The 25,785-nt window shown below is 38.5% G+C and overlaps 1 protein-coding gene across 2 annotated transcripts in view; it reads right to left on the bottom strand.

Annotated features, from left to right (window-relative positions):
• The window catches only part of PIAS1 (protein inhibitor of activated STAT 1), a 63,465-nt gene that overhangs the window by 25,929 nt on the left and 11,751 nt on the right, over positions 1-25,785 (bottom strand). For both annotated transcript variants that reach the window (XM_075044663.1, XM_075044664.1), the window contains exon 2: positions 11,323-11,767. In XM_075044663.1, the coding sequence (XP_074900764.1) occupies positions 11,323-11,767 (445 nt within the window). The remainder of the gene's footprint in view (positions 1-11,322; positions 11,768-25,785) is intronic.

Genomic DNA, 25,785 nt, shown 5'->3' with positions numbered 1-25,785 from the left:
TTGGTTGGCTGGTTTTAACACTGTCAGTTTAGACTAAGAACAAAAAAGGCCTCCAATATTTCTCATGCTGACTATTAACTTCATATGCACTTGTCTTAATAACTGTAAGCAAAAGTCTATGAGCTGATAGATCAATGGTCCCCAGTGATCAGAATGTACTTTATCACATGCTGTTTGATGTTTTCTTAGCTGTAAAACAGCATTAATATACACATGCCATATTTTCAATACATTGCTTTTGTGTACAAGCAATCATTGTGATTACCACGGGAGCACGGCCAAATTGCAAAGAAGGAAGAAACAACTTGTTAATTAGGCAAAGATGATCCAAAAGCCAATCAAAAGATTTCAAAACTCTTGACAGATTGAGCAGTACAGACAGAGGAAGACAGACAAGATACTACGTTACTCTAAAAGAGAGTTACGGTCAGGCTCTTCAACTAGTATTAGGATACAGCTCTGCCCCTTGGACATATAACTACCAACCAGAAAAAGAGCAAATTTAATCACCAATTGCCCAATTCAGTGTGTGCTACCATATGCAAATCTAACCTTTACGAACAGGCACATTTCAGCCAATTATAAAGACATAATTTTAATCTTTACATTCAGCAGTACAATATTAAGAAATGGCAGGAACAAACTATGCAAAGAACAAATGGAATCAGTTTAACACAGACAGAAAACAACTTGTAAAAGAGGTCAGGAACAACAGTGAAAATACTAGGCTATCACATCTGAAAGCACAGTTAAGTTTTACAAAGGCTGCAGCGGTTAAAAGCATTACTTCATTTTCTAGCTTTCAGTTAGGATTCCACGATTGCCACTCTAACACCAACACACCAGGACAACCTCCCACCCACCTGTGCTGCAGGGAACCCAGCTCCCCACACTGTAATGGCATTTGCAGCCAGGCCGTGGAAAGGAAGGTTCTGCAAAATACACCCTCCAGTTGCAAAATCGTGGCAAGTTAATTGAAGTGGAGGTCAGTTAAATACTGCAAGGAAAAGTCAACACCTTTCATAAAGACTCTGTTTACTACACTTGAAAACCAACTGCCTCTTTATTTGCTGCCTCACATGCTATTGCAAACCAAGGCTGTGAGGGGGTTTGTCTTGGTGGGGGACAGGGGACATGGAAGGGGCAGGTTAAGGAGGAGGACCTTGTTCGCATATCTGGGGTTTGCCTAGGAGGAAGGGGGAAATGCAGCAAAAAAACCCAAAAGCATACTCTGAAGGGAGATGAGAAATGTTTTTTCTTTGTGGTTTTTCTCTAATCTTCTCCCATATGTTTTCATGCAATCTTTTTATACCCGTATCTACTCTTTCTAGATCTACTTACCCTACAAACAATGCATGAAAATTTCAACAAAACACATTAAAGAGCGCTAATTTAGCAGCTTTACTATTTAATACTAAGCTTCCAAGCTTATCTATGACTATAGAAACTCCTCTATTTCTAAGGACTTCAGATTTCTCAAGGCAGAAACATCAGAAATCTGGAATTTAAGTGTGGAAAAGCTAACAGATTTCTATTAATTCATCTGGTGTATCTGCTGTGTTTAAGAACACCAAACAGATCCTGGCAAGTCAAACACATCATTTACTTTTAAAGTTCTGGAGTATGATTAAAACCAGAAATATGCAAATATATAGTTTTATACAAGAAGATAATTTTGATGGCTAGAAACATGCAACCATGCCCTGCAAACAACTATTATTATTTAACAAAAGAAAGGCAAAAATAGATCCCCAATTGAAAACCAAGTGGATTAAAATAGAATTTATAATCTAACAAAGCTGGAATCTAGCCAGGACAACAGAGTTAATATGAACACCCTTAAGAAAGTTGCCAGTTTTGTGGGGGTTTGGGTTTGTTTGGGGTTGGTTGTTTCTTGGTTTGGGTTTTTTTTTTCATAACTATGAATTATTAAATTGTATAACCTTTTCTTTAGCACTCTCTGAATGGTACAGAGCCTGGAGGATTAGTCAAAAGTGGTTTATAGGCCACATCTCCATTGCCATCTCAGAAAGGAGGTACAATGCAAAAATGCCTAATGGACTTTAAAAAAAAAATATTTACATATAAAGAACAAAGGCACGATAATTTTAAAAAAAACCACCATGAATCACAAGCACCGCTTTACCTTGCTGCTAAAAAAAATCCTAAATAATTCAGAAATTTGAAAGGGCAGGTTTTGAAAGTATAATAAAAAGCTTTTCAAGCAGACTTATGTAATTAAATAGGTGTCAACATGAACAGTTTCAGACAAGCCGTATAAAATCCACTTCTCATCTTACCAAAATCTCACCAGTTTTGAGGGGGTGCTGAAGGGGGACGGGTGGAGGGGAGTATTTACTACTACTTCATTCATCCAACTTAAATCCAGAAAAGGCAATGAATAAAATCCATATTTTCTTCTAAACATGTACATATACTTATTAAAAAACAGCACAATCTCAGGTCCGTTGTCTCTGCAGGTCCCCAACATTAGTACAACACACTCTAAAATGCCTAAAACACTGCAAAAACATTACAGAGCAGAGTTTCTTCTTCAAAGCTCTTCTTTTTATCAATTCACTATCACCACAGTTTCCTGAATTATTTCATGCTTACCTCATTCAAGTAATGATCCAAACAGCACATGGGACTGGTACATATTAAGTGAGAGTGACCCAATTATGCCTTGCTGGTTGTATATTTTGATAAATATTTCACATGGGTAATGAATTTTCAAAATGTGAGCAAAAACTATTTTAATACATGACAGTATCATTCAGAGGACCAAAACACTTAAAATTCTATATGAATGTATATATACATATGTGTGTATGTATACAGACAATGAATATATTACTTATATAAGTAACAATAATGGTACTTAAAAAACATTTCCTAACAATTTTATTCTTTATTTTGGAAAAACCCTATAGCGCTAGAGTGAAAAAAAGAACACAGCTTGAGTGGCTGCATTTTCTACAGCTCTAAAAATATTCTGTTCCACCTCACCAGTACCCACAGCTAAAAATAGCCACACAATCTTTCTGCAGTAAAATACCTCTTGCTGTCTTGAGAAAAAGCCAGTCTCTAAATTTCCATTCAAGAACAGATACCTTAAAATCTTTAATGAAACTTTTGTTATCACATTGTTGAGGTGGTGATGCTTCCTAATGCAACTGCATCTGACCATCATACTGCCAATATACTAAGGTTAATCTTTTCTATCTATCATCACCAAGTGCAGCTTATTCAATAGTGAAGGGAACATGTTACCTTCTAATACAGAAAGATACTTGGACTAAAATTAAACTTGCACTTTACACTGCAGTAATTACCTAAGCTCAGGCCATGAGAAAAGCTATCATTGAATTGGCCTATTACCAATGATTTCCAATAGCACGTTTATTTCCAAAGGCAAAAATAATTATGTTAAGTAAGAGTATCAGGACTACAGCATATTTTTGCTACATGCTGTAAGATAAACAAGAGATATCTAATTGGTTATTCACTAACCTAATACAGTACATAATTTTCATCAGTTAAATTTGTCAAAATATTAGCCAGAGAAACCTGAACACTGTAGAAGTTGTCAACCCAACACATAAATAATTCTTGCTTATCTTCCCCAGATAGGTAAGATACCTCATTTTGTTGCAGCACAGGCATTTTGCTTTTTCTTTTAAACAACAGAAGGCATTGTATCAATTTATGTTCAATCCTCTTTCAAATATCACTGCTCCAAATTTAATACACTGCCTCCAAGCTACACCAAAATTACTGCATTTAGATTAAGGCACAGAAAATGTTTACCTTTTAAAAAGGTAAAATTCAGACAGGCTTTGAATTATGTTCAATTGCAGCAGAAGCCGGAAAATCCATTACACAATACTACATACACATAGCTCCTCATAATGTAGTTTGTCCACAACCTCTTCTATCAATCCTGAACAGGGTTCATTTATAAAACTGCTTTTGGACGTGAGATCAAATGCTTGTGTACAGTATAGTGCAATATCTGTATCTAAGCAGAAACCAAGCAGCTACATGGGAGAGAAACAATGAAAGGATACACCTTAATGGGGGATCTACAATATCTCGGGATGCATCATTAGCCCTTTTAAAACCACCGCAATTTATAAAGTTCCTGGGTAACGCAAGTGTTTATACATAAACACTTCCTTACCTTTAACCACAGCCTCTTAGCACCAAGCTCCTGCCATCTTCTAGAATCAAGTAGCAGTACCTTTTAAATGACTACCCACCATACCCTTAATTTCCTGCTGCCCATTAAATGCATCTGTAGTTTGTAGTATCAGGTCGGTCCCAGCTAGACCACTCCTCAGAGCCACCCTCTCCCCTAGAAGGCAGGAGAAGCCTCTTGCTAATCGCTAGAGCCATGTCAGACCAGGCTAAAACTGGACCCTTCGCCCTGATCAGCTGCATGGCAGCCATCTAAGAGCAGGGCTGAGGGCTGTGCAGAAGCACCGTGTGCCCTGCACAAGCTGTGGGCTTCAGGAGCTCGGCCACACCAAGCTCACATCCAACACCAAGAGAAATCCCAGATTCCCATTTCTATTTTTGTCACTTGCTTGCTGTGACATCTTGGCCATTTCACTTCATTTCAATCACTTATCACAATGGATGTTGTGTAACCTTAACACTTCAAAACTACTTGCAGGGAAGCATTTTAAAGAACATACAAATCATTCTTTCCTTGATAGCGGTGACTAGCTCTTAACCCACTTCTACAGGTTACAGCTGCACTACACTCACAAATACACTGCATTACTGTGAATTGACAATGCCACATTCTTCAGCTTAAACGAGATGAAAAACTGAACTCCAGTTCTGGTCAGTCTGCTGCATTTATCACTTAAGATCATTTTTAGGTTCTGTTCAACTTAAGCTTTTAACACTTAATACTCAGAAGGAATAGACAGAGCTACACCGGGGGTGGGAAAGGCAGAGAGTAAAGAGACGTGAACGAGCTTATTTGAAATAGTGCCTAAATATATATATGAAAATAGCCTGGAAATACTCCAAGGGCTACAATTAATTCATAAATATTACGTGTTTTATAACTCTTTATGATACGTTGTATAAACAGAATAGATCAGCTGGAAACTCTGTGCAATTGGACAGATATTTATGTTTCTTTTTTTTTTTAATCACTCATGTATTAGAGAATTTCTGAGCAATGAGGATTTCTGAAGACCTACAGTTAGTATTAAGGAACAATTTCATATGGACCTTCAGTGCCAGAACTCTCTGCCCTCCCAACCTACCTCTGTGGAGTAAATACCCACCTACCCCAGCTCTCCTCTCGCCGCTGCCCATCCTGGGCCCACAGACCTCCACTGCACATCTGTTCCAGCATTTTACCAGAGGGAAGGAACATCACTGGATCCTCCGTACTCTTAAGTCACTTGATTTCTTTAGACACCTAAACGTATGTCCCAGAACTCAACTGCTGCCATTCAGACTTGAAAATTTTAGCTTCTATTCCTAAGAGCACCAACAGCAGCTAAACACTCCAAATGGGCAGTACTAAAAAGCTGGCACTGCCATGTCCCTACATGGGGTATCCTGCTTATACTGCATTTTTACTCTCATGAAGAAAGTAGCAAGTTTTATAAGCCTAACAGGAAAGGCAAAAAATTAAAGTTCATGATTAGATAACAGAGTCCCTAGTAAGCTCTCTACCAGGATTAGCACAACCCATATCATCTTTTTCTAAAAGCCATCATAAAGGGAGATAAAAGTATCTCTAAAAGACTCCAAGTTACTGAAGACTTCCAAGTTCCAGCAGCATTTCCAACAGCTACTAAGAGATCTCAACATCTTGGTTGCAAGTGGAAATCTTTAAAAAATACGTATTGCAATAGCACAGCTTCCACTCTCATGCTATGTGAGCACCACTGCTAGGCCTCAAGCTCTCCAAACACTTAAAAGGGATACCACTCCAAGCTCAAATTGGTTCACTGATTATTAGTGGATTACTCACATGCTTTAAGTCAACCACATGGTTTGCCGTAATTCCTTCTACTAAAAGCTTTAATTAGAATCATAGAATATCCTGAGTTGGAAGGGACCCACAAGGATCATCAAGCCCAACTCCTTATCAAATTATCAATTATCAAAAAAGATATCCTAATTTGATCTTGGAAAGCAAAGTGGCTTCCTAGATCCATTCATATCAGAGCAGCAGTGTCTGAAAACATCCATATCCTGGAAGGTCCTGGAATTTGGGTGATCTCAGTTCTGCGCATGAGATTGAGCAATCAGCTAAAGCGAGCCATGATAAATTATACTCCTTTTCTTGTAGCGCAAGAGCTACCTGGTTGGTTAAAGCTCTCAAAAGAAACAGACTCAAGACTATGGAAAGATTCTCTATACATGAACTTGAGGCATACCACATGCAAATATAAGCTGAAGCCAAAAAAAGAAACTTAAGTGCACTGTAATTCTAGTTCAGCTACAGCACATGAACAAGACAGAACTAATATTTCAGCTTATTCTTGCACAATTAAAAGCTGTAGAGCCGGAAGTCAGAAAGCTCAAGCCCGAGTTGAGAATATAGTGTTTTGTTGAACTTCCTCCCACAAAGTACATTTAAAAAAATAACAAACACAGAAGACAGTAAAAGCATAACTTTCATATAAACCATGATACTGATTGCACAGAGCAACAGATCAGCTTGCTGATATATGAAAGGGAGAAATACTTGCCAAACAAAACTTACATAGTTTCCAACCTAGATTTCTAAGTGCACTGAATTGTTTAATTTTTCAATAGCTGTACCTTGAACTACAGTCACCCTAAAGATTTTAGTCAGATCAATTGCAAGATCTGTCTTCAAGAACACAGCGTGTCCAAGTTACCATGATCAATCACAGTCAAAAAGAAAATTTCAAGGTAAATGCAAGTCAGAAGCACAAACGCTGGTTAGTAAGCACATAATTCTTGAGGGCAGGCACCAGGGGTGAAATTCTGCTTATTGGAGAAACCCTGTTATTAGAATCCACAGATTAAGAAATTAAACTAAGACCTAAGCAAATCAAGACAAGCCTCAGTAGAGCCATTGGAAGCTCATTTAACCCGATGGAGCCAGTATCTGGAGTCTGGCAGCATGCTTTCTGTAAGTGATTGAGTCCCCCAAAAGCCTGATGCTTGTCTCCTTCCAGGAGGCTGTGACCTGTAGGCAAAAAATCTCGTTTTCCAAGGTTCAGTTCTGAGTTTCAGTGTTGTGTTCCATATTGCTCAAACCTGAAGCAAGCAAATAAATTGTAGGATGATCATCCGTATCCCAGTCAGACAGTTTTTAAAAGAGTAGCACAGCCCACAGCCTCTTTAATCCTTTAAATTGAAAATAAAAGGTTAATTTCCCCTTACAGGTAAGTAAAGACCCATAACCTAGTTAAAATGTTTTTTGGAACAACTACACAGCTAAAGCAATTAGGAATGACATATGCTGTAATAAGAAGTATTTTTAAGATGATGTTGAAGTATCTAATGTCCCTTCCATAATAATCTGGCAGAATTTTGGTACTCATCTCGTAGTGAACACACTTCACCACACAAAAGAGATGTTATCTGTGTGTTAGCAGTTACTTCTAGAAAATTGGCCCTATGCTTAAAAAACAACCAATTAGCAGCATCTGTGCACTGGGGGCTGAAAATAGGGGAAAATTAAGTGAAAGCTGCAGCTTCACTTCAGAAATCAACAACCAAAATTTTCCTATTTAAAGGAGTTCCTATTCAAAAAACAACAGAGAAGTCACAATAATAAGGCAACTTTCATATATTCCATCAAGGCCAAACTGGATAGCTTTTCCTCAAAAAAAACCAGTCATATAATCACATCAAATCGTGGTTAACCATAGGGCAGAATGCTCAGACTTTTCACTAGCACTGCAAGAGCTCAGTGTACAGATCCATCTACCAACATACATTTTCAGAATATAGAGCATTCCTAGTTGGCTTGTACACAAAAACATCCAATGTAGAAGCCTTCTCAATTTTGCAATAAGGATGACTAATAAAATATGGATCAAATTCGACAGCTCCACTAAACATGGACAGATAGCTCTTCGTCTCAGATAAACAAGCCCAACTGACAGCATTCTTGGGAGTAAAGAAAATGCTGTCATCTCCTGACAGCACAGCCAGCATAACCATAATTGTCAGTATTAGCCACACAGCTCTGAAAGAGCTATGCAGGAGTCATGTACTTGAAACACTCGGAAGGAAGCAAGAGACTCTGCTATCTGAGCAGAGTAACAGCAGGAGGAGAGTCCCACCATCAGCAGGGCCTAGCTGCTATTTTCAGTTCTTCAAATAAGAGCAGGTTGAGGTAGCATAGGCTGAGTTTACGAGTTCAACTAGCTAGGCAAGTCTGCTCTTCTGCAAGCATCCTATTCACTGCTACAAGTTGTATGGGCTACTGTAAGTCAAAGAAAGTTAAAACAAGTTAGCCAACGGCCTTCTAACCTTAGCTTGTCACACATGCTTCAGCCAGCCACACTCAAGTAAAGATCCTCAATAGCTGTTGGTGAGAAGGGTACAGATGGATAAAGCACCACATTTCCTCCTTGCCATGAATCCAGCCCAGCGAGCAGTCGGCATCTCAATTTTAATCACAGTTCAGAGCTACATTTTGAGGAAGCAAGTGTATGAAGGTAACATCCATTTCCTCCTTTTGTTCTTGACATTAAAAATAATAGTTAGCAAATTTAATTTCCTTATCTGTTATTCACATTAACTTGTGTACTACCCACCTACGTAAAATATTTGGGTAGAGAATGCATGTTCAAGTGCCCTGCTATGCAACTCCCTTCCCTAAGCCTTCATCAAATTATTGTTTTTCAAATTAATAATCACTTCTTGATGAGGCAGAAGACTACTGTAGCAAACCTTCCAAGCAATTCCACCTTGACTTGGGAAATACCAGGCAGAATCACATCCAAAGATGTGCTTTTCCCAACTTTTACATAATGACTATAATTTCAGAAGAAGCTAAAGATCCTCAAATCAGTGGAAAGAGCACTCATTCTCTCTTTCACACATATTTTTTTCTTTTCCTGTAGGTTCCATTTTAAGCAGGGAGATAATTATTCAAAACCTCACATCAGGTCATCAGTTCATTCTTGCAGTAGAGGGAAACAAAGTAAATTCTGAAGTTTCTTATCCGTACCCCATGAGGAATCTGATAGGAAAAAGTAAGCAGGAGATGCTGAAGCACTGGCCAAATGCCAATAAGTAGTTCTGAGTGTTTGTAATATGCATCTGCCATTTGAAAACAAAGCCAGGGAATCTAGAAATTTGACATTTGAGGAAATCCACATTGTTTGCAGCGGTGACAAGGACACCCAAACCATTTGGGGCAAATATTCAACAAATCATTTAAGACTTTTTAGTTAGAGTACCAGTAACTGTATAAATGGAAAAAATTAAAACAAGTCTGCTCCACACTTGCATTTAAAACTGCTAAGCTGTATGCGCAATTGCTCCAAGTTGTTTTGGAAGCGTATAAAGCTGCATATCACTGGTTATTAATCCAACAGGTTTTTTCATTAACATATATATATTTATTACTCTAAAATACCTTCATGACATTTATAGTTAGCAATTTTACAATCTGTAGCAACATTACTTTCCACTACAAAAGGAAACAACCAACCATTCCTCATATGCATGGACACTGAAGTTCTCTCCTCTCCCAAAAGCACAAGAAAAAAAAAGCTTTCTAATAGTATTACTTTGGACAAACAGAAAGACATCTGCAGACAGGATTCACATGCAAAAAAAAAAAAACCCCAAACAGACCCTCAAGTTAATTGAAAGGACAGAGATTGCTTATAGAGGTATCTGGTTGGAATTTCACCCACTTCCATTTTCCTACCTTGACACTCAGAGTCCACAATGGGGAAAAAAATGTATCCTATTGTATATAAACTCCTCAAGCCATAAGACATGACAGGGCGACAATTATGATCTCTTCATTTGGGGCCAGTTTGTCAGACATGGAGCTGACAGCAAAGTGTTCTTACCACATCTAGGAATAAATGCATACCATAATTCCCGCATTGGAATGTCTTATTGAAATTACAGCATTATTTTTAAGTATTTATAATGTAGAAGTGATGGAGACACATACTGAGTACCTAATTATCCTGTACCACCAGCATTGCCTAGAATGCTTATTAATCAATTAGGTTTTAGATTAAAGCTAAACAGATACAGTATACCTCTTAAAAGAATACCTGAACCAGAAGGTTATCAAAAGCTATCTGGTTTTCCCTCAGTGTCTCAGTTATAACAGTTAAAACAAAAAAATATGCAAACAACTGTGCAACGTACTTCAGAAATGTGCAGGCCACCATCACCACTCACATATCAGGCCTCCTACATCCCTGTAGCTGTTCAGACTGTTAATGTAAAGTACCTGCTCATTTCTGTTTACAAGGGATCTCTTTCGCAAAGGACATTTTTTTCCACTCACCCACCATCTCCCCGTATCTACTCTCACAAATCTCCTCCTACCAGCTATTCTCACAGTGAATCTTTTCCAAGGTTTCAAGACAGCAGAGGTTCCAACACGCAAGCAGCCCCTCCAGAAATCAACGGGACTATTGTATTTAAGCAGCATTTTAAGAGTATTAAAAGTTAACCATGCTGTTAAGTGCTACATGGAGTCAGAGCCAGAAAAATCACACATTGTTATATAATGCTCTGTAAGCATCAGATTATTCTCAGCAGCTACACAAGTGATTTATACCTTAATACAACAGACAGTTTAAAGAAAAGTAGCCACAACTGCAAAAGAACCACAAGTCTTCCTAAACTCAGATATTCAGGCTGTAATAGATCACAGCAAGTATCTAGCCTGGCATTCTTTCCCAGCACAGATGAGAAGATTTTGTGGGCTTGACAGATTCGGGGGTATTGTTATTTTGTTTTTTTAAATAATTAAGGTCTATGGTTTATAAGAACTACTGAAAGCAGACAGGTTTTTTCCTTTTTCTATGGTTTAGTTTGTTTCTTGTAAAGTTGTTTCTTTCAAACTCACCCCTTAGATATAACGGATCTTTGAACCATATTTAGTGGCTCAGCTAAAGCAACTAATGAGTGTTACGTAAGATGTCTCTCCATGTAGAACAATCTGTTCCAAAAGTTACCAAAAATAGCAATTCTCTAAACACTGGTGTGATGCAATATTTAACCAGTTACTGCATTAGCAGCTGAATTCATCCATTACTATTCAAAAAAAAAAAAAAAAAAAAAAAAAGACTTCAAATATTATTACAACATTTGCAACCTTACCTAGGCTGGTAGGTTTTATCAGCTCATCCAACAAGTCATAAAAAGGTAATTTCTGAAGTTTTATGTCAGGATGGACCGGGTGGAGCGCAGATGTGAGATGGGGGAGTTCCAGTTCATGTTTAGGTCCCAGAAGCGAAACAGGAAGCAATGGTGACGTGGCAGGGTGGCCATCGTAACTGAGCTGTGGAATGGTAGACGGAGACAAAGTTGCTGGCATGGAGCTCGAGTGTACGCTGGCAATAGATAAGTCTGCAGGTGTCATGATTTTTTGAGGGAACCTTCGCCTATAAAGTTCTTTGATTTTCATTTGTACAGCTGGACTGCAGCCAGCCTTTAACAAATGCAGTGCTTTTGTGAGAAGTTCGTGTTTTCGTCCGTGCTTGTTCCTTCCCGCGTAACCCAGAAGTACTTGCAGTTCAGAAACTCTAAGGCTCATAACCATTTGCTTAAAAGAAACAAAACAAAAAATTAGTATTCAAGTTACATCATCTTAAACACTAACATTAGAATGTGGCTTAATCCCATTAAGCATACAGTTTTTAAAGGCACACTACTATTGCTCTTCCTCCACTGATTATCCAAAATATAATGTAAAACAGTACTTGTTCACAGACATATATCTACTTCGAAAGTCTGTAATGAGTAATTTTTAAAGGGATTTCCATTTGCCATACACAATTCAGGACAGCAATACCGGGGGGGGGGGGGGGGGGGGGGTGGAACTGAGAGAAGGACAAGTTGCCAGTACAAAATAAAGCTTGTAAACATAACCATTTCCTAATCACTGTTCTGCTAGCAATTCTAATCTTAGCAAATTTTTTTACTTCCAGCTAGATGAATAGAGAGTCACATATCGACAATATCCAAATCTTCAGTACCTATACTTAAAAGCTGTGCCAGTCCTTAACTCTGGAACCCTACCTCATTTTCAAGTCCCTCCCTCACTTTTTGCCATACAGCATAACTAATCCACACAGGTTCAAAGGAAAGGAGAGAAATGACTAATGTTAAAAAGAGAGAAATTATAATCCGAGTTGTGTTCAACCACATATGATCATTACTGAATTAAAGGAAACTTCTTCCGATTCAATTTTCTTACTTCTCACATCAGAGCTGCATGTTCTGTTTTGGATGGGGGAGTAGGGCTTTGACTTCTATTAATTAGTTTCTTCATTTATACAGTCTTCTGCTGTCTCCCAATATGGTCTAATGAATCAAACTAGTAAGACTTGTAAACTGTTTCACTTCTTCAGGAACCGAGAAAAACACTATGCAAAGTAGCAAAACCAGCAATCGCCTGTGTGCACAAAGTACTTCCCCGCTGGTCAAGCAGAAGCCAGAAAGTCAACTTATGAGCCTAGTTTCTATTTTAAAACTTCTTTCAGTGCTTGACAGTGTCTTGTTTGCCATCACAAGGCCTGTGACACCAGCTGAAATGATATTCCCGCAGAATTTTGCATTCCCAAGAAACCACAACGAAGTGAAATGCCTAGAACTCATTGCCACGACCGGCTATCTGCATCTTCTGCATGAAACCATTAAATACCCTGAATATTTTGTAGTCAATCCCAAAAGATCAAATTCAAAATAATACTTGAAGTATATATTTTGGACTAAAACAGCTAATTCAGCATATCGAGGTTCTGCAATTTCCCAGCCACTGAACACTGAATAACCAAACTAGCATTTGCAAACTATCTTTGAAATAGAGTACAAATGCTCCCATCCTCTCCAGCTCTTCAAACTGTGCGAAGTATTCAGACACGTACATTACTCAAGTTATGTTCACATTAATTCTTAAACCTAAAGTGCTAATATTAGAAAGTACGCTATCCCTAGCTTTAGCAAAACCAGCCCAAAACTCCCATCAATTCCTCAAACCTCCAGCACCTGCAAGAGATCTTCAATGCACAGGTGTCCACAAGAAGTATTTCCCTGTACTGAAATAGGTCATCTTATTTAAAAGCCCTAAATTAGATGATTCATGTATTTAATGAGGTATGCACCCAGACAGATTTAAAATCTCTGGTCTCTTGAACCACACCAACAGAACTGAATAACCTTGCTGCAAATCTTAGATAAACCTTGCTACAGATTACCACAAACATTTCTGATATAACAGGAGTTTGCTGGCATTTTTTTTTCTGAATACCCTGAGAACCTACTTCACACTTTTAACTATGGGAGCTACTAATGAGAACAGGGGAGTTACTTTGTAAGAAACAGAGATGTCTTAAAAGAATAAGGCATTTCAGTTACAATCAGAAGTGTTGACAGCTGAAAGGAAAGTGAAACAAATAGATTCGAAACATGGAAAAACACTACTTATAATGCTTTACAAACATTTCTTCAACAGAATGAGCAGTTACAGCAGAAGGGTTTAAAGCCTACTACCATCACCATTAAAAGTCACTTCCTGAACAGCCAGAACCTCTCAAGAGTTTCATTCTGTTCTTGTTTTGTAATAAACTCACAGGCCTAAATTGCAAAAAACATAGAGGATTAAGAAATAATCGAGCTAACAAAGAAGCCCCTGCTACATGTTGGAAGTTTTCCATTTTTTGAAGGTATAGGCAAATTAGAAACAAGCATACAGAAAGCAGGGTCTATCATGTAGCCAGACACACGACCCAAAACAAATAAAATTCCCCAGATCTTCCCCACCCTAGCGCATTCCTTACAAAGGAGGACAAGAACATTTTTATTTGCAATGTTGAGGGCACTAACAGATACATCAAGTAAAAATGCAGTCATGAAAAAAACCAGCAATAAAGGCTTGAGGGTTTATTACAATTTCATATGTCATAGGAACCTTTCTGACACAAATATAAGTAAAAAGAGGCAATGCCTTAGAACAAATGCCACACACACACACACACACATCCATAGAGTTTTGCCAGTGGATTGTGTCAATCAGTGGCACGGGGAAGCAGAGCCCGACAGACAGCCGTGCTGGCAAAAGTCTCTCACGTTGCTGCAATCTGAACATGAAAATTCCTCTCCCCTCCTCCAACACAGTTGTGTTTTATTTGAGGACACAGTCCAGCTCTACCAGCAGAAGTGCCTCTGCCTCTACGAGCACTATCCAGGCTACAAGCCCTTGGCCCATGTCACACTGGTACCCTAATCTTAGAACAGGCAGGATAATTATAGCAGGGAAACAAACCAAGTGCTGTCAAACACATAAAGTAAATACATGAAAAAGCTGCAATTTATAATTTTTTTTCCTGTCACATCTCACCTCATCACAATTCAAACCCCTTGCTGGCTTAGTTACACTAGCAAAGCTGAAGGGCAAAGACACAAAGCGTTTTGCTTCATGAAATCTTGCTTTTTTTTTCCTGTTGCCTGAAGTAGAGTAGTGAAAAGATCACTCTCAGCAGTACACCTGCATCTGCAGCAAGCTACAAAACCCACCACAAAGAGTCTGTCTCCCAACAACATCAAATATCCACAATGCAAGTAACTGCCCCTACCTCTGGCTGTTTATCAGAATTGGCAAAATGTTTTGGTTTTTCTTTCTTAACACGATAGAAAGTAACAAAACAACAACAACAACAAACCCAACCAAACAAAAATAAAAGGATATACACAGCTACCAAGGACAGATTGAAAGATAGCTTGCAAACTGCAATTACAGATAACTAGGTGTTTAGTTACGTGTTCACATACGGGCAAATACATGTTCCTACAAACCTCACACTAGTGCACAAGAAATTGATGCTATTTAGCTATGAAAAGGTTGAGCTACTTGCCACTTGCCTAACTTCAGTAGGAGAAACACAGCAAGCTGACCACAAGCCAGTTTCAGATACAACAAATTGCAGTATCAAGCACACTAGGTGTTCTGATGTCGTGCGTTTTGGTACCTGTCATATCTAGGCAATATCTAAAATTCAAAGAGAGGGTGAGGACAGCAGAAAAACTGCTATAAGTATAAAAAAGTATGAACAAGCTTTACAGAAACTCCACTTATCTCAGTTTAGCAGAGTATTTCTATTTTGACTCACTGTAAAGACCTTCACAGAGTTTATAAGGTAACTCTAATCTATAAACATGCATCTGACATTTCCTGCTCGACAACACAACACAAACATGTGTTCCTCCGCAAAAGCTGCATTAGTCATGGGGATTGCTTGGTTCGTTATATACACTCCCGCTTCAGCCCACGTCCCCTCACCCAAGGCTTTTGACCACAGTCCATCCTTCCCAAAGCCACCAGGGCATTTTGCTGTCTTATGATAAATCACCTAATTGTATGTGTCAGGCAGGAGATCCACAGAAGCAAAGAGGCCAGATTATTTTCCCACCTCCCAGTTGCTTGTTTCCAAATCTGTGCCACTTTTCTCCTGTCGGATTGTGTGAACTCAACCATTTGATGCAGTTCATGCTACAGCCACATGAGCAGGTGCATCCCCCTATTTCTGCGTGTTGAGAAAACATTCTCAAGCAACTCATCCATGCCTACTTCAGACAACCAATAAGGTTTGGAAGAAAATGGCTTAAGGATGCAAAAGCAATCCATGGGTGGCATCCTACATCATCCACCTACTTCTCTCCTGTGACTATCAATAGGAAAGAATGTTCTACCTACAGCGCTCTCTTTCAAAAGAGTTAGTACACTTTTTTAAAAGCTAACAGATATGAAAATTGTTTAAGTCCCCCAAACCAAAAATTGCATGTAGACACTTATGAGGTAAGGAGGAACAAGAGTTTTCTCCAAAAAAATCCACAAAAGGACTACTAAATAAAAAGCATCAGGCTGCAGCATCAATGAACGTTTTGTAGCTCCTGACTCACCAAGTTCTCTCAATAAACAAGCGTGTCTGGTTGGAGTGTCTATGCCACACAACAGGACCATTCTGCTTTGTGAATGCTGTTTAGGCATTCAGAGTAAATACTTCACCAGGAACCTTAACTTGTACCAGAGCAACCAACATTAAGTGTCATTTACTTTGATTTCTCTCTGCAAAGAAAACAGCAGAGAGAAATCTTTATTTTTAAAGAATGGCTTTCCACACAAGCCCAGTCATTTCACCCATCAAGGAAAGATGGCCAGGCTGGACAGTTTTCTGGCTAGAGAAGTCCCATCGTTAGCACAGGTCAGGTTAACAGGTCAGACCAAAGAAAACTGCTTTCAAGAACTGGACCTTGTCTCACTTATCTATGAAGGCTGGGAATTAAGTTTAAAAACAAATAAAATCTACATGTTAGTGCCTCTAGATATGAAATTCCTTTGATAACTCTGTGTGGTGGGCCTCACTGGCACATAATTCAGAGAAGTGCAACTAAAAAGACAAGCGGATTCAGGCAGAAAACATCATTCTAGACTGGAAAATACGTGGGGGCTAAAACACTGGTTTGAAATGCAGGAGACAAGCTGTAAATCCCGCTGCTCAAGGAAGGATCAGATACAGGTTATCTGCTGAGATCCAACACCACAGATTGTGAGCCTTCACCTTTTTTTCCCATTTTTTGAAGGGAGGGACTTGCCTGACAGGTGAAAACCAGACAGCGAAAATTTATCATAAATACCAGCACCACAAGGTACTGTCTTCAAAACAGCATACTCATCCATCAGAGGCAGCGTTAATAGTTCCAACAATTTGATTAATGCTTTCTAGAAAGGGTATTTTTACATCCCCAGTAATCAGCCCCGGGATCTATCTGGAGAATTTAACAAGTTATTTCCGGATGTTTATGATAACTAGAAGCTGTGAATAAGCTCCAAAACACATTCAAAAGATTTGCCAGCACAACAAGAAGCATTTGGCTAGGTACCACACCGCATTTTGTGCCTAAAGCTATACAACAGGTCCTCCACAATTCTCTAAGCATTAACATGAAAGTTAAAGGGGAAAAAAAGAAAAGAAAAAAATGACCTCAAATGCTACTCAAAAGATGGATGAAGAGAGTAAGTAAAAGGAGAAGGAAGAAACGAAAAAACAGATAACGAACAGGACATCACCCATTTATAATCAGCAATTTAACACAGTGACAGTAAACTTCTTGTGTTACTAGAGACACAGTGCTTAGCAAAAGTTTGCTAACAGTTTCAGAAATTAAGAATCATTATCACAGAAGAGGGCAAGCACTGCAACAAGTCACTTCAAAGGAAAAGCGTAAGACAGAAAACCTTTCTGACTACACCCCTGTACTCTTTTAAAGTCTTCACCACAGGAGCCTCCACGCTGATACCCTGCACAGCACCTTCGGCCCCAGCGTCCAGAGGGATCGGCTCCGGCTACAGTTTGCATTAACAGTGTGCACACATTCACACTTACAAAGCTCAAACACCATCTTCAAGGACGACACAAATGGAAATTTACCCCTTATGAAACGAGGAAACTACTATTCAAGGAATTCCAAAATGCACTTTAAAAAAAAAAATATCAGAATTGTTCTTTTTTCTAATAGAAGCGACTAGGAAGCATTAGATTAGTATGGAAATGGTTTTGAATTAATCTCAGTATGCCTCCAACACCCAGCTGTAAAAATACAGGAGAGTTCTTGCATGCTATGAACAGCCTCTTTAACCCCTGATATAAATCTTTGGAGAAGAAAGCTATACCTGAGCTACATGAGCTCTCTACAGTTACACAGACTAAACTCTTGGGCTCTAAGACATTTAAGATTTGTGAAAATGGGAAATCACGAAGGCAAAAATATTCTCATCTTTTATGAAGGCACATTCCCTAGTCCTAAATTCTATCCGCAAGACTCACACAAGGAAGCTATCAAGGCTAAACTATAAAAATTGAAGTCAGTCTACCGAAAATCTGCAAGAGGGAGTGAAACAACCAATTCATGGAAGCTCAAGCGCCTCGATGACAGGCTGTAACTTCCTGCATTTGTCTAATGCAACCAAAACACTCAAAGGTTGAAGTCACCGTAATTCAAAATGGAGGGGAGGCAAAAGCACAGAACAGTCATAAATATCCAACATACTACAACCTTTAAGGAGGCTATTGGTTTTCATAATGAAAACCTCGTCTGTCTCCTAGAGTGGTATGTACAATGTTTTGGCAAGCAGGGCAGCACTAAAAGAATAGGTACAAACCAATGGCAGGTACAAATATTATTTGCCTTTTGTTATACACGCAAGGAGACAGGTCTTTTCTTACTCAAAGAAACCCTACATTTACACAGTATATCAGTGCTCATAAAGAACACGTCACAATTGTATGACCAAATTTAAGCATTCGTCTAGCTGGCAATAAAAATAGATTTTAATGCATTAAAAATGCGTCAACAAAATTATGTCCATAGGTTGCAAATGCCAAAAATAGCCTGGACTGACCTACTCTTCGTATCTCCACAGATGTGGGCTTCCTTAAGGTCAAACACTATATTCATGATTTTCACCAGGTAACATATTTCTTCCCATGCTAGCAGAGAAAGTACACTATAAAGCTTAAGTCATCAGGTGTTATTTACTTTGGCATCCTCACAAACAATATATTTCCTTGCAAATTATATGGTTGTGTATCTGTTAATATAAACATTATGACCCTTGAACCAGCCTACCCAAATGATGAAGCTTAGATTCAAGCACCTGCTAACACTAGGGATCTCTGGCAGTGAAGTGATCACCTAAAAGCTGCAACAGTTCAGTCTAAAGGGCTGCTGAACTTGAGGTCCTGCAATTTCCCACTGCCATCCTTCTGTATTCAGTTCATGTAACAATATACCAAGTATACCATAACCACTTAACTCTTAATTCCACAGATCAACTAGTACAAGGAACATTTTTCTTAACCACTCTTGGCAAACATTGCTTGCTTCTATCTGTTATGCTGGTAAAACTTGACTAACCTCAAATTTAGTAAGTTTTAGTTAGGTCAGAGCAATGCTGTTTCATACATGAACACAAATCTAAGCTCTCCTTCCAGCCCACAGTTCAGGGGCCTCCATCTAATCCTACACCAGTGACGCTACCAAGTTCTTAGAGATGTCGGTGGCTTACTGGAGACAAGAAAACCCACAGTGATAAAAGAAAGAAAATTCACTGACAAGTGGAAGGATGTTGCAAAAGAAAACAGTACGACAGCTCTAGCCCCACTGAACTGGCTGCTAGTAACAACAGGCAGGCCGAGTTTGGAATTTTTAATATAATCCTCATGTGCTAAAAGTTGTCCTATGTTTTTTACAGATGTCTGTGGTATTTTGCTATGCTATCATACATGTGAAATATCTTTGAAAAGCCTTGACACATATAACCTGGCAAATTAGTGTAGGCAATTGCTCTCCTAGACATCCACTCCACCCCTTTCCCTAGAGGTTATTTCCTCTGGAAGAGAGATTGAGCAGAACCGACTGTGTGCCCACGTACCCAAAATGCCACTTCAGTGCCTGAACACTTAAATCTCTGGCTTTTTTTTTTTTTTTTTTTTTTTTTAATATGATGGCTTGCAAACCACATTGTGACCTGCCCTGCCTCCCTGGCTGCACATTAACACTGCTGTAGCAGAGAAGTGGGGCAGGCAGCTGGTGCAGTAACTTGCTCAAACTTCAAAAGCTAGATTTGTTGCAGAAAGTCTGCCAAGACTTTAGTCACGTCTAAATTGTATTTGATTTAAAGTAAGTCACATTTTATCTTAATCCATAACAAAAGTTTTACTGTTCTCAAGAGATTTTATTCACTAGGTGAACTATATTATTACTTTTGGTATTAAATAAGGTTGCTGACACAGTAGTAATCTTCATTTCAGTTCTTGGAGACTCAAGTTTTTTTCAGCCACACTCAACTTAATTGTCCTAGTGTATTTATCTTTGCAGATGGGAATTATTTGTACAGAGCTACGCGCTAGCATGATTTTCATGACAACTAATTGCAGAAATACTAGTTTAGACAATCTCTGGATACAAAACAATGTGCCTCTCTAAAGACAAACAGCTTACACCTAAGGCTAATAATGAAGACAATTATTTTCAGCTATTTGGGAGAGGGTCATTGCCAGACAAATTTACTTTTTATTAAGAACGTTCTTATCCTTAACTAAGCCTTTCAACTGGCTGACAGAAAAGCTAATTCCTATGCAATAAGCTTCAGCGAAGCCCAAGCCAGCCGTAGACACAGCTGTCCAAAGAGCTTGCTAAACACAGTATGTCCTATTATAATCTAACAAATAACACAAAAGGTCTACAGCGGTATAATCAAAATACAACAACTTATACAGCTCTCAGTAATAGTCTGAAAGATTGTCTCTTTGTATAAAAAAGAAAAAAAATTAAGACCAAGAAATCTCAGCTTCTGGAAGCTATACAAGAGGTCACAAACACACATTTATTTCCCCTCCCTCAGGGATTTTAAAAAAGAGAACATTTTAAAATATACAGTTAAAACAAAAGCAATGGTTACATAAACAATTTGACTAATTTGGGATTTACAGATAGGGAGTCTACTAAATGAGAATCCTTAGAGCCGTTCATTTTCAGCAGAACACTAGAGAATGAAGCTCTAGTTACTTTCTAAATATCTAAAATACCTGCACAAAACACATGTAGCTTTTGGAAGTCAGTTTTGAAGGAAAGCTGGAGAAGAATGTACCTGGAATTCAATGAATGTACTTACATTGCAATATGGATAAAAAGGCAGCTTCCACAAGCAGCTTACAGAACCTCTTAGCAGCAAGACATACAACAATTTCAAGATCTACATTCCTATATTCAGTGTTCGATGTTTGCTTGCAGCAGTTATTTAAATCTCTACTGCATCAACAGACACTATTTCTTTGTATGTGTTAACCAACTTAAGCATCACTTGATTAAAACAAATTATTGCCATAATAAATGCATATTTTCCTCCAAAATTAAAAAAAAAAAATATTTCTGCAGCTTACAGAACTGTAAAGCGATCTATTCTCCACATGCCACAAATTACCACCTGGTGCTGAAGAGTTAGTTGTCCACTAAAACCAAATAAACTTTTGCTATTTAATTAGCTTCAAATGAGGTAACACTTCAGGATAAGAGATTATACAGTCAAATATACCCAAAACACTTCTAGATAGACTATCAACTTTTTTTTCCCTTCATTTGTCCGATTTTCTAGGATGCAGCACAGGAGACAGACTATGTCATCACTGACTATTATTCTGGTATCTCAAAAAGTTTTAATTAACAATCATATTAAATTTGGATACTGACTTGCAAAGTACTGAACAGCAGGCTGAAGCCAGTATATAATTGAATCTCATTTCCCTTAAAAGTAACCAATTGCTACATTAATGCCACGAGAGAAGGAGAACTAGAAAACTGGAGTTATCTGTTCACCATTCTCACTTTAAAAAAAAATATTTTAAAGCCAAAATGGCACGTGATAAAATTTGTGTTTTCTTTTAGACTTTGAAGCAAACCTTCTCACAAAATTCTGTTCTGAGGAATGTATCCCCAGGCTTTGTGAATTACACCTAAAAAGAGCAATTCTGAGACGCTGAGCTCCATCACACAAGCAGGATCTGTCCACAGAGCTAAGGACAGCAATGGCCGTAACTCTGACAGGCCCACAGCTGCCATCAGCCTTGTCACTGGGTACCATGTTACTAGTATCACCTTCTTAATACACCGTCTCACAAGATGCATGAGAAAGTTGGTAGAGCTTTTATCTGTAACCACAAGAGTATACAAAAGACCGCAACAATAGTTAATAACATCTAGAACAAAAACTGGGGAGGAAGGAAAGGCGGAAGGAAGGGAGAAGAACTGGAAAATTAAGAGATCAGATAAAACATCAGGTATGGGAAATACTCAATAATTTATCATTAAAATATTTCCCTTTCCAAAGGAAGAAACAGAACACAAATGAAATAAATCTGCTGACAACAAATACCTATGAAATACACTGCCCAAACACCCTATTCCCTTCTAATACTGGTCCACCAAAAATAGTAATTTATTACTACTAACAATTAGTCTTAATTGTTATCACAGAAATAAGCAACAGAGCCCAAAGTTCCCACTGTGCCAATAAGCTGAAAACAATCCATCAAGCAATCATACTGGCATTCATATAGTCTTCTTTTTTTAAAAAAAAAAGCTAGTCATTCTGCACATAATTTATTTCACAAGGTCCTCAAATTCATGTACAGAAATTACATAAGGAAGCCAAACCACATACTTCTTTTTAAGTAGTCATATAGCAAAGTCATCGAGATGAATTAAAAGCTTGAACAGTACTAAGAAATCTTCCTTTTACATTACTGTTCCTCAGAGTATCAGGTAAAACACACTACACGTACCACGTATCTTCTCACTAGTTCTGTGAAGACTGCCTAACCATGATGGCATGAAACCAAGGGAACCCCCAAGTTTCATACATCAACGTTCTCATAGCATAGATTATCATCAATTGGCGTCTACTTTGATGAAGTATTAATTTCAAGCATGTTCTAGTGAAGCTCTTCAAAATCACTCCTTTAGTGCAGTTTTTCTAAGTCTTCATACAGTGCAGGCAAGATAAGTGTTTTCTCTGTTCAAGTCTTCCTCCTCTTTCAGGAGGAAACACCCAATCTCTTGCCTTTCCTCTACTTATTTCTGAAACACAAGCCATCGTTACAAAGCAGAGATGATCCTAGTTCTTTGCACTCTGCTTGCTTAGTCCTAGTCCTTCCTAGAAAAAGCTTGTCTTAGATGTTTGCTGTAGACCAAAGGACTAAGACTCCTTTCTCTGTTCCTTAACTGCTGAACACTTCTCTGCTTCCCGTATTTTATCTATCAATATTGCAGTGGCCATAAACAAAAGGATGCAAGACAGGCAATGTTTGATAGAAAGTAATACTTTTTATTATATTTAGAGAAAGAATTTGCACATCTGAAATGTTTTTCAACCATATCAGTTGGTCTAAGAAGAATTACTATCTCTTTATATTTTATCAAAGCATCTATCTGTGAACCAACAGGTTCAGGTTTTTAGGCACCAGTCTAAAAGCAAGATCAAGAAATAGCATTCACATGTTTACATGGCCCTCCCAGTCATCAACTTTCATCAAGTTAAGAGATAACTGCATATGAAATTCAAAGTTGCTAAACACAAAGCAGTCAAAATTGGAAGAAAACCTAAATTTTGCATGTGTTTTTCTCATTAGGTAGCTGATGGTTCAGGAGAGGAACTTGGGCATCGCTACAGATTAAGAGCTCTTCATGCAGCTACAGCTGAATAAGCATATTTGCAGGGAACTAGTAGGCTAGACAACCTTGGAAGGTCCCTTCCAGCCTCAGATTCTGTGGATAAGAGTATTTTTCAGAACCGAAGGCAAAGTCAAAGAAGGGAATCAAGAACTACAAATGAGATATACAACATATCTGGTCCTACAGTCACTCCAAAAAGGCAAATAATTGCAAAATACATACTGTAAACCTCAGAAACATGGGCAGAGGTAGACAGGAGAAGAGGGCATCAATGTGGGAATGCTTCGTCAGTGGAACACGACTACCTATGACCACTCTAGGAACACAAAGGGCTATGCAACCAGATCAGAACACCACCCCGTAAAATCACTCTTATCTATGCTAGCTCATTTTTTCTCTCAACAAGGTATCTAGAATAGAGAGTAGCCACATAATAGCAAAGTGCTAGCAGGAAAACTATGCATGAACCATATGTAGCCACCCAGTAATTCAAGAAAAGTAAGTTTTTCAAACTCTGAAGAGCTATTGTCTGTCGCAGCACAATAGGAAACACAAATTATAGGTCTGACTATTTATAGAAAAGTTAAATGAACACGAAAGCCTAATTTATTCCTAACTGTACAGATGCATTAAAAAATGTGATTATTTATTACATGCAACAATATGACATAAGTTAACATTTACATCACATATTGAGACAGATCAATTTTGAAGTGCCAAAATACATTCATTATTGCAGAAAATAAATCAGTAGCTGGATAAAAAAAAACTTCTGTCACTTGTCCAAGCCCAGGTGAAAATACTGGCAGTCAGAAGTTCATGTCCCATTTCAAAACTCTTACTATGTCAGTACTCAACCTAGTTCCCACAGAGAGCGATTTAGGATCCTAGGTCAGTCAAGTTAATGAGACATGGATGACTTCTTTGGCTGCTACTCACGACACTAAAGCATCAGTAAGACTGTCAAGAATCACACTGATTTCATTCCAAGTACTAGCGCAGCTTGGAAAGAGAGCAACGGGGCAGCAGCAGTGCCAAATGCTGAATGCATATCCTGGGGAAGACATCTAAAAGAGGCATGGGGACAAAGAAAGAGAAAGCAGGAAGCTCAGTTTTTCATATCACCCACAACGACTGGTTTCTTCTCACTATGTAAAAATGCAAAAAGATGATGGAATAATAGGAGAGGAAGCAGACCTTCCTGCTTTTCTTCAGCATTCAAAAGAGGATTAAAAAAAAAGTTTCAAATGACAACAGGCAGCCAGAGACAAACTGAGAAGATGCAATTTAGGCAAGGCCTAGACTCCTGACAAAGCTGATCCTAACTCCACAATCCTACTTCACCCCTCAGAAATTGGGCTACTCTGTCCTTCCTCCTCCCACTGCTGTCCACACCAGAAAACTGTATTTTTACATGTATTAGCTGCATCGTGTTACCTACAGGCTGGAAGACAAGCATGCAGTGCTTAAGAACCCATTAGCTCACAATGATTAATCCCAGGACAAAACATTAAGAGCGCGTTAGAAAGCTAAGAATACATCCTTTATGCAATACTTTCCTGGCCCACATATAGCACAGACAAGGCCTATAGGAATATTTCTTTCACAGTCACACTGGCACGTTAAGGAGAGATACTAAGGACGCTTGCTCAGTGGGAAGAGAGGTATTTCATTTCCTGGTGCCATCAGTTTTACACACTGTCCCTCTCCTCACCACCTCATCCTTCAAGCACTGTATTTTTCTTATAATCAAAGTAAGACTGAATTCAATTAATCTATTCACACAATAACCCCTGCCCTGCATGGAAACAAACTGCTTGATGGAATGAACGTTTTTATAAGCCAAGTTTCAGCCACACCTATGATTTAAAATACATGAAAACTATTGCAAGTAAACTCCAAAAACGATACTGCATTTAACTTGGCTTCAGCCACAAGAACAACCAGTATTGAAAGAGCTGCCTAAGAAAACTTTGATAGCAAAGTTAAAACTTCCATGGAAATCCTGACCAAGTGAAAACAGAAAACGTGCAGTGTTTCTGCAGTACTGACTGCAGATACAAACACTCCCTTACTTTTCCCACCCTGCAGTGAGCTGCCTCCCCCCTAACTCCCACACCACTCGCGGGGCAGAGGGAGGATGCTGCTCCAGTCACTGCTCCTTTTCATCCTTACTGACCAAACTATTGCCCCACCTCATTAACCACACTCATCCAAATCCCACTCTGAATAGGAATTTGCATATATATAAGGCTTTTGCAGCTCATTAACATAATTTGAATGACTCTCACATGTTCATGAATTTATACTCTGCCTGTCCCTTTTTACATATAT

This window comes from Buteo buteo, chromosome 13 (assembly GCF_964188355.1).
Source record: "Buteo buteo chromosome 13, bButBut1.hap1.1, whole genome shotgun sequence".
NCBI lineage: Eukaryota > Metazoa > Chordata > Aves > Accipitriformes > Accipitridae > Buteo > Buteo buteo.
Note: the sequence above shows the minus strand (reverse complement) of the source record. Positions and strands in the feature narration are given on the sequence as shown.